This window comes from Atta colombica, unplaced genomic scaffold (assembly GCF_001594045.1).
Source record: "Atta colombica isolate Treedump-2 unplaced genomic scaffold, Acol1.0 scaffold35, whole genome shotgun sequence".
In the NCBI taxonomy this organism is placed as follows: domain Eukaryota; kingdom Metazoa; phylum Arthropoda; class Insecta; order Hymenoptera; family Formicidae; genus Atta; species Atta colombica.
Window position 1 is genome coordinate 634539 of NW_017259459.1, and position 10051 is coordinate 644589.

The window sequence follows — 10051 nt, forward strand, 5'->3', positions numbered from 1 at the left end:
GAACTTTTTCCTAATATTATATATATAAACATTTTCTTATATTTTTTGAAACATTTAAATTTAAAACCTGTTTTGTATTCAGTTATGAAGTTAAAAAACGATATACGAATGATTTATCTTTCGATACTCTTACTGTATTACTTTCTCTTATCCGTTATATATTTTGTATCTTACATATATCGTATTTGCAAACCTGTAACATAAAAGCGAAGTTATGTATAGTCACACGAAGCAGTCGGGATTATTGTTGGAAAAATGTAGAATGAGATGAAAAAAATTACGAGTTAAATATTTTCTCGTGTGAGATATCGCATGCATACATTTTTTACTCAAAGACTGGTTGTAAATAATAAAGGACACATTCTCGACAATGACATTTGCAAGATGTTTCTCAATCGCGTAATTATTATGAATTAAGAATAAAATTTAATTTTTCACGTGGAATTATTCGAAAAAAATAACGCATTTGTTTGCATTATTTTAAGAACTGTATTACTCGACATCAAGTGAAATTCGATTACATTCAGTATAACTTACGTAATCTTTAATAAGTAATTAATAGTAATTACTGTATAATATCGAATAAATCAACAAGTTTATATCATATGAATTTTACACGTTCACCATATTTTAATGTTTGCCTGGTTCAAAAACGAATAAAAGAAGAAAATTACAAAAGATATTAAATTTCGTTCAATAACTGAAACTAGTATAATTTTCTTGGTATATTTAGAAATATTTTGATCGCAAATGTTTTCGCCCATGTAATATTCAAACCTTGAGAATCGCTGCCATATTTCGCGTGCACTCTAATGTATGAACATATGTATAATTAACTTGAAAGTGCTTGCATGTAACATGTGTCACTGTCACCTAGTTATAGCAATTAGACTTTCTCAAGCACTGATGATAAAACGACAGCAAATTCTAATGTGTATATTCCATGAGGATCTGGCGTTTGAATATTCATTGAAATCTTAAGCATCTCAAACAAACGTCTCGATATCATCTTCCGACGTTGCTTGAAATCTCGAGCACAAATGCCATATTAAATTGTTCTCATTTGAACTCATTACATAGAGAAAGGTGCGATACAGACCTAAAATATAACTACAGCGCTCTTCTTTCTGTGATGATTATATCGTTTTAGTTATCAGAAATGACTAATTCAACTAGAAATAATTATCGAATCAACGTCGATTCGATTAATCATTTCTGGCTGGGTAATTAAATTAAGATCTGAAGATAAATTTAAATCTTGAAACGCATGAATTTTAATTCCGTCGCTTCACTCGAGTCTGTTTAAGCCAACATTCGAAATTAGATTTCTAGAAAACGCTTTAATATTTTATGATAATATCCCAGTTATTTTTGCACAGCTACCGGGATGCGAGGATTACGAGGCGAGGCGTTGCGCGACATTAACGCTGCGTCGGCGAATATAGTCATCTGGGAGCGGCTATTGTCAAGGTCAGAATCTCTATTGTTAAACAGCAAATAGCGATGTTTTTTTCTTCTTTTCGTAATAGCGAGGAAGCTCGCTAACGGTATCGTGTACGGATTGAAATTGCGGTCAAATGCGCGCTCGCATTACGTTGCGGCGACGGTTACGAGGATTTACCTCGAGGACAGTCAACTGATCGTCGAGCCTCAGCCCTTCGACACTCCAGGCCCTCTTCGCCCATGGGACAGCTCGTGAACGATGCCTCGATAGTATTTTCACCAAGTATCGCGTCGATCTAAAAATATTTCATCATTATATCGCTATTACATCGCTGAGCGTAGAATTCCGATGCGAATGTTCGCCGCTGTTATGAAATTCTCATTTCGACAAATGTTAGTCATCAATTAATACAAACGCATCGTCGGATTTAAAAACAAATTCTTTATCGCTTTGCGTTCGCAATCGTTGATAGAAAGTTCTACTTTGAGAAAGTCCGTTTTTGATCACTCACAGTTTGAAAATCATTTTCACTCATTCTTGTAAAAAATCTACAATTAATTAGCGATTAAAATTAAAAAATTAAAATTAAAAAACGAGTTAAAATCGGAAAAAATTTTTTTTAAATCTTGAATTTGTACTGTTTACCGAAAAATATCTCATGCACTTAAAGCTGAGTCATGCTCGTCATTAACGCTGTAAAAATTATTTTATCTTTGTTATTTATCAGAATAATTAAATAAGGACAAATAATATGTTTAAGAGTATTGTGAGCATGAATCAAACCATAGTCTAGTATCTATTTCCATCAATGAAGATTAACTTTCTCGGAATTTTTTAAATTCTAAAGCCCGTTTCTATTAATATAGATTAATGGACTTTCTATAGTAAGATCCAAATTTTAAATCTTAAAAAAAAATTGACCAATTTCGACACAGTCGAATGTGAGAAGAATATCGACTTCGTCAATTTCTTATGGTATTTATGATTTGATATTTAAAACTTATTGTGGAAAGCCCATAACTTTAATCTCATTGTCACAGTTGAACTTATTCTTCATCTTTTTCTAAGAATTAGATTTTTAGAACTAGAAAGAGATTAAGAATTAGTTGAAGATTAAAAAATTAAAGTACATTTTATTAAGAAACGGGCATTAAAATTAGAAAAAGATGAAGCAAAGTTGAATCAAGATTTAAGTTAATCTATATTGGTGGAAATGGATATAAGAGGGATTAAGTTGAATGTTTGTTATTACAAGCGACGTAATAGGATACACCGGTGATTATTTCTCCTTGTATGCCGCGCGCGTTTATTTCTTATGCGACGATTGCATCACGAAACGATTTGTTCGGAATTAAAAATTCGACTTACAAGAGGAACCCGCAAAAACCGGACCGCCTTTTCAAGGTACTGACTTTTCCATTTTCGATTCTCGCGTGACACAAATACACTCGTGATTTAATCTTATAAAATTCCAGCTGAATCGAAGCTTTGCCAAAACAGATATAATGTGAGCATTTTTGCTCATATTTTGTTACAAGATTCTTAATGCTCAAGATTTTAAAGCTAAAGATTTCGTTGAAAGATTATGATATGTAAGTGAGAGTTAGTAGTACAATCTCGGATAATTAAAAAAATAACAATAATTTAAAAATTCAACCATAAGAAATAGAAGTAATGGTCATATAACGGTCACTAAAGTTAGATCTTTAATGTTTAAATAATTCAATCTGAAAAAAATTCCTATATATGTACTTACATGCATATTTGTATTCTATCGTTGCGGCCATTACTTCTATTTCTTATTGTTGTATCTTCAAATGTACGGTCCAAAAATAAAATTCTTATTATTAATAATTTAAAAATAATAATTTAATAATTTAATAATACTAATTTAACATAATAATCATAATTTTGGAATAACTTTAAGAACTGGGACACCGTTCGACATCCCCCGGCTTACTCGCTTGAACGCGCCCGGTTTGGAAAACATCTTCACCAGTTTCGCCAGTGCGTTCTCCGCCTGGACCTGCTCCGCGATGTCGGTGACGTTCGTGGCACAGTGAGTTTCGCGTGGAGGAAGGAACGCCAACAAACCGAAGAAGAATGCGAGCACGCATTGGTCGTGGGACATCGCGCGAAATGGAAAAAAAAAGAAAGAAAGAGATAGAGATCAACGAGCTCTCGCGCGTTCAATCCCGCGCGATTCGAAACAGGAGACTGGTGATCAGCTGGCGGGAACTCGGTGCTTGTTGAATATCTGGTGGGGATATCCTACATTGACGTGGAAAAGCATTGCTGTACGTGCAATTTGTTCAATTTATGAAAATAAGAACGCTTTATCTGATCGCGTTATGTAGGCGGATTGAAAATAGGCTTAATCGTATATAATTATTTTCTAAATTCATTATTATGAAATAATAAATTGTGTGATTTCCTGTACACATCATTTACTGATGATTACGAAGCTTTGAACATGTCTTTATCGAGAGAAAAATGTGTAAAATGAGTTTTATAAACCAAGAGGGCTTGGCGACTGATTCAATCTTCAATCACGTCTTATATTAATCTTTTGCCGAAGATTTAATTTGAATATTGCTTAGCAATGAATAATAGAAAGATGAACAAAGAAAGAGAGGATTCAAAGTATTATCTTAAAGATGATTTTGAATTGATTGATAATTTTAATTTGATTATTAATTGATTATTAATTGATTAGAAATGAAGTTATAAATGCAGATAATGATATTTATTGAATGCATAGATAACTGATTACTGAGTATTGAAAAAAAAAACGTTATCAAAAAGCTTTTTTTATAAAAAAGCACAAATGAGCGCTTTTTAATGCTTTGCAGACGTTGTTGCGCTACTTGGGCAATAAGAAATGATTGTAATTATTAAATATTAATAATATAATAGAAAATTTAATTAATAGAAAATTTGGAAGAAAATCAAGAAAATATGACGCATTAATCTTTGAATTCGCTGAATTTTTATAAATAGATCAAATTCAATTTATCTATAAAGATTCAGTAAAATCAAAGGATAATGCGTCATATTTTTTTATTTTCTTCCAATTTTTCTTAATATTTAATAATTTATTATTTATTAGTAGGAATAGTACGTAATTTTTATATATAATAATTATCCATAACAGAGTAATATTTACACATCTGTTTAATAATTATTATAATATTATGATATAAATGCGCTATCTGATCAGGTCCATTTATAGCCGTACTGAGAAGAATTTTTGCGTCGCTAAGTAATATATTACGAAAATTACATAAGCGAACAGTAACATATTTCCACCAGCAGAGGGCTAAGATGAAGAGCATTTACTCGTTAACAAGTATCATCTGGAAAAGAATATAAGTTTCGCTTGAAGAATCCGATCAATTACTAATATTCTGCACTGATAGATCTGCTTGCAAAATTTGCAGAGATCTCTAAGAGAAAGATTCTGTGATTAGCATAACCCATACAGCACAGAAAGATTGCAGCAATGTTCAACAATATTTCTTTACAACATTGCTGCAATAGTAAAATGTTCGTCTTACAGGTAGACGGTGACTAAAGTCATCTTACGTGATCAATCCCATAGGGAAGGAACAAAATTGTCGCATACATAAAACGGCGGAATATCAGTGATTGATCGAATCTATACGCGATGATACGCGTCAATGCGGCGAAAGTTAGCGCAATAACCAATCATTCTTTTACTTTTATGAAAAAGCAATAAATTGATTGGCTCTTGCGCTAATTCCCGCCACTCAGCAAGCGTTGCCGCGTTTTATGTGCAGGAACCCTAAAATTGGGCTCTCAGGAAAAAATGTAAAGTATGTTCGAAGTAAAATTTTGTTTAAAAGCTGATTCAAGGACGATTAGACCTTGCAATTTCTGGAAAAATTAAAATTTTGCAAAACATATATGGAACAGTTTCAGTCTATTTCGGAATATGTAACGAATATTTAAATGAAATTTTTCATATTTGAATGTTACTTTTACATTCCGCAAATATTTCGGAAATCGTGAAATACTCTAGGAATGTTTTTTTTTTTGAGATTTTAGGAATTTTTTATAAATATTTCAGGAATATTTAGCGTTAGCTGAAAACGACCGAATTTGATCGATGCGATGTAATAATGTAGACTTTTTAAATTCCAAAAAAATGTCGATAATAATGATATCTTTAATTTTTTCTTATATTTTCTCTCATTCTGTAATCTCATTCAATATCATCTGGCCTTAGCATCAACTTGACCACTGTCTGCAATGCCCACTGGTGGTAGGTCACTGCAAACCGTAATAGAATACGTCTAACTTCGTTTGTGTTGTGAAATGTTAAAATGGCGTCTTCTCAGGACGCTTGGTATCTGTCGTTACTCGGTCTGGCCGAGAATTTTCGTACGTCAAACCCACCTAACATTAAGTCGTGCATTCAGTGTTTACAAGCGGTCTTTCATTTCAAACCGCCACAGCGCGTCGAGGCGCGCACTCATCTTCAGCTCGGCAACATCCTGCTTACGCACACGAAAAACATCGATTTGGCGCGATATCATCTAGATCAAGCGGTTAGTCTTTTACCTCTTTCTTATCTGTCATATCGAGATCAAACAACTCCATCATTCCTCTTTTCCTCACCTCGTCTCTCTCCCTCATTCACTATTTACACGCGTACATCTGCATTTTTGTTTGTCCTAACCTCTTCACGTCTAATGACAACAAAAGCTGCAACAAGCTTCCCCAAGTGTCACTCTGATTTTGGGATGAAACTCCGATTTTTATTTTGCCTTTACCAATAAAATATCCATTTTTTGAGAAAGATTCTCGATCTCAACTGTTTTAGAGATATTATGATGGAGAAGAGTGACTCTTTCATTCACAAAATTCACTACATTAGGAATATTCAGGAATACTCTTGGAATGTTTTCTTAGGATTTTAGAAATCTTTTATAATTTATATTTCAGGAATATTTATTAGTATTAGCTGAATTTAATTTAACTAACATTTAACTTTAATTTTTGTCACTATTAATAATAAATTAATGAAATTTAATACATTAACATATGTCACAAAGAAAAGCTTGCAATCACAATTGCATGCAGTCAAAGTTATTATATTTTGATACACTGTCTTCAAGTAGAAAGAATATCATGTTAGGAAAAAATATACAATACCTAGTATATATACCTAGCGTTTCAATTTATTTATATATAAATAAAAAACAAACATGCCTAATTACTATTTACAAATTTATAAATAGCTAGTTTTTAAATTTCTAACTATATCATAAATTGCACAATCTGGTAAATTTTGAATGTCATATCAATCATGACTTAAGTTAATGATGATCGGAGTGTTAATGAAATTTATAATGCTTGGTTATTCTCTTTAGTGGCGATTAAGTCAGAATATAAATACGTTCGACGATGTGAAGTTTGAAGCAGCCAGCATTGTCGCAGATCTGTATGAGCAACAACAGCAGCAGCTGCAGCCAAACTTGAGTAAACCAATTTTGAGGAAGGCGATAGAATTGTCTCAGCACAATGTCTACTGGCATTGCAGACTTATCTTTCAACTTGCGGTAAGTTTAACAAGCTTAATTCTTTATTGCATCTTAATTATATTTACAAGAAATATTAATAGGCACAAAGAACCGTTTCACTATATATGGCATTTTTTATTTAAATGTATCTAATTCTTTATATTTTGAATAAATAATGTATTCATATGTGTGTTATGATTTGTGAATTGCAGCAAATTCATGCCTCAGAGAAGGACTTTGTTGCAGCAAGTAGCTTACTTGCAGTAGGCGTTGATTATTCCCACATAAGTAATGCTGGTTATACCAGAGTTCTCTTTCTTTTAAGCCGGTGTATGCTATTATTAATAGATAAGAAGTTCACTGAGGTTCATCCTCTTCTAAATTCAGCGAACCATCATATAGAAAATTGGCAAGGCAACTCATATCAAAAGGAGTATTTAAAGGTGTATTTTCTAGTTCTTCAAGTATGTCATTATCTTATGGCTGGCCAGGTGAGAATAATTATAAGTGTTGTAATTTAGATAGAAATATTGTATGGATATAACATCTTCTAATATTATTTTTTTATATTATTAAAATAGGTAAAGAGCGTGAAACCTTGTTTGAAATCCTTGCAACAAAGTATACAGACTATAATGTCACCCAGCTGGCCAACAGATGATGTGGTAGTCACAGGCTCTAATATCGGAGATATGTTTATATGGATGCCGAAAGATCACTTATACGTCTTGGTCTATTTAGTAACCGTTATGCATTCTATGCAAGCCGGATACATGGATAAAGCACAGAAATATACAGATAAAGCGCTTAGTCAAATTGAAAAACTGAAAAGTAAGTATGCGTATTATTTTTTTAATTAATTAAAATTTAATTAGTTTAGTCTTTTTCTTTTACATTAGGCCTCTGGCCTATGTTATACTTCTCTCATATGCTTGTGATGCGCACGCTGATTATTCAATTCTTACAAGCATATGGGACTATAGTTTTAATGCCGGTTCCGAACGGCGGATTTTTCGAGAGGTGTTTCTGTGGGAAAGGATACTTTCAGGAGGTTGCCGGCTTTTTCCGAAAGGAGACACGAAAGTAAATATTTTGATTCCTACTGGAATTGAACCCGGGACCTCTAGCATAGTAGACCAGCGCGCTGTCTGCCATGCTACGCTCGCGCTTAAAGTAGTTTATTATTTTCTAAAATTACAATTCTTTTGTTTCTTTATTCACAAATTCTCCAATCAATCTCGAATAAGCGATGAAGGTCGGAATCAAACCGCTCCGACGGAGTTTCGCGTCATCCCACATAATACATTATTTTCTTACATTTTTTATTGATTTAATATTTCACAAAATCGAAATCTTTATTGTTATTTTACAGTTATCGATAATAAACCTATCTTGTCCGTGTTTCAATTAATGCTCTTGGAACATATAATCATGTGCCGGCTTGTAATGGGAAACAAAAGCGTAGCTCTTACGGAAATTTCTCAAGCTTGCCAACTCTGCAGACGGCAGCCTAGGTTACTTCAAGGCCATAGACCACAACTACATGTATTACTAGGTTTATACGCAATGTCTATGAATTGTTTGGAAGCTGCAGAGGCTCAGTTCACTGCTGCGCTCAGAGTAAGGAAATAAAATTGTTATTATAAATTGTAATAAATAAATATAATAAATAATTCAAGAATTTTTTATACATGTGTCACGTCTTTAATCTATATTAGTTGCGTATATTCTTTTAAACATTTATTTTTTGTTTTCTTTTTGGCTGAATTTTACATATAAATATAATTAGATGTATGAGGTATTTCTCACGATAGCAGACATTGAAAATAAAGATTTATCTTTTTCAGACGTCACAAGAGAGAGAACTCTGGACATTCGCAAATTTGAATCTGGCGATAGTATATCTTAGATCAAAGAAAGAAGCCGAGCTGGGAGTATTATTAGAAAGAATAAATCCAGAATCTCTACCATCGCATTCTCATTCTTTGAGGGCAGCTGCATATTATGTACAAGGACTTCAAGCTTTTTTCGGTGCTAGATACAATGAAGCAAAGTAAGATTTTTTAAAATATTTCTTTTCACATATCCTAATAAATATTCTGATAAATGGGAATGAAATTTGTAAGTTTAATTTCCCGAAAAGTAAAAAACAATTTGATTCTCAGTTAGCGACGTTAAAAAATCTCAGTATAGAAACAATTTGAATATATTGATGTATTATTGTGCAAATATAATTTTCAGACGATATCTTAGAGAAACCTTAAAAATGGCAAATTCGGAAGATTTGAACAGACTCACTTCCTGTAGTCTTGTGCTTTTGGGACATATATTTCTTTCGTTAGGAAATAGTAGAGAATCAATGAATATGGTCACACCTGCGATGCAATTAGCTTCAAAAATACCTGATGTACATGTACAATTGTGGGCTACTGCCATTTTAAAAGGTATGTGCATATATATTGAAAAGTAAGTAGTAATTTTTTAATTAGCTGTATAACTATATAACTGAAATATTACAGATTTATATAGAATTTGTGGTGACCCTACTCATGAGGCCGAAGCTTATCAAATGCATTGTACATTCTCTCAAACTCTCTTGAAGGACCATTTTCAGAGTTCTCAAGTAAGTGAGCACTCGCTCATTCATTGGATAGATGGCCCGGTTCCTGCATTGCCAATAACTAATCCACCACCATCTACATCGCAAGCAATTCTCTAATGGTGTAAAAAATATTTAGGTGTGTCCACTTTACTTAAATTGTTCAGCATTTTGTCTGAAACCATGTATATTACTAATTATCTATTGAGTTGTAAAATGAAATTGGATTTAGCCTCACATTCATTTTAAATATTAAAAGAATTATAATAACATTTCAGAAAATTGGATTTAATTGTAAAGGCGGAAAATAGGATTAATGGATATTTGATATATCCAAACTTTTTTAATATATGAAATCTATAAGAGTACGACTAGTTAATAGCAGAGCTTAATAGCAGTTTGCAATATTGTTTGAATCATCGAAATTATACACGGCAGGGACTGACTCTATATATATATATA

The 10051-nt window shown here is 32.5% G+C and overlaps 2 protein-coding genes across 3 annotated transcripts in view; one reads left to right on the forward strand and one right to left on the reverse strand.

Moving 5' to 3' along the window:
• LOC108690685 overlaps positions 1–3671 on the reverse strand; it is a 4780-nt gene extending 1109 nt beyond the window's left edge. The window contains exons 1-2 of one of the 2 annotated variants that reach the window (XM_018198092.1): positions 3405–3671; positions 1622–1739 (exon numbers count right to left, since the gene is read on the reverse strand). In XM_018198092.1, coding sequence (XP_018053581.1) covers positions 1622–1739; positions 3405–3575 — 289 coding nt within the window. In that variant the 5' untranslated portion in view covers positions 3576–3671. Of the gene's footprint in view, positions 1–1621; positions 1740–3365 lie in introns of both variants that reach the window. The other variant, XM_018198091.1, reaches the window with a different exon arrangement.
• Positions 3672–5783: 2112 nt separating this feature from the next.
• Positions 5784–9728, forward strand: LOC108690684 (MAU2 chromatid cohesion factor homolog). Its single transcript, XM_018198090.1, has 8 exons — positions 5784–6015; positions 6841–7029; positions 7203–7481; positions 7572–7821; positions 8363–8610; positions 8838–9043; positions 9232–9434; positions 9510–9728. The coding sequence occupies exons 1-8, from the start codon at positions 5791–5793 to the stop codon at positions 9707–9709; spliced, it is 1800 nt and encodes a 599-aa protein (XP_018053579.1). The 5' UTR covers positions 5784–5790; the 3' UTR covers positions 9710–9728.
• Positions 9729–10051: the final 323 nt, after the last annotated feature.

What these genes read in the sequence shown, in the direction of transcription:
- LOC108690684 (XM_018198090.1), top strand. Translation starts at nt 5,791, where the DNA reads ATGGCGTCTTCTCAGGACGCTTGGTATCTGTCGTTACTCGGTCTGGCC. An exon ending in GACTTATCTTTCAACTTGCG is followed by an intron (nt 7,030 to 7,202) that starts GTAAGTTTAACA and finishes TGTGAATTGCAG; the next exon opens with CAAATTCATGCCTCAGAGAA. An exon ending in GCTAGATACAATGAAGCAAA is followed by an intron (nt 9,044 to 9,231) that starts GTAAGATTTTTT and finishes TATAATTTTCAG; the next exon opens with ACGATATCTTAGAGAAACCT.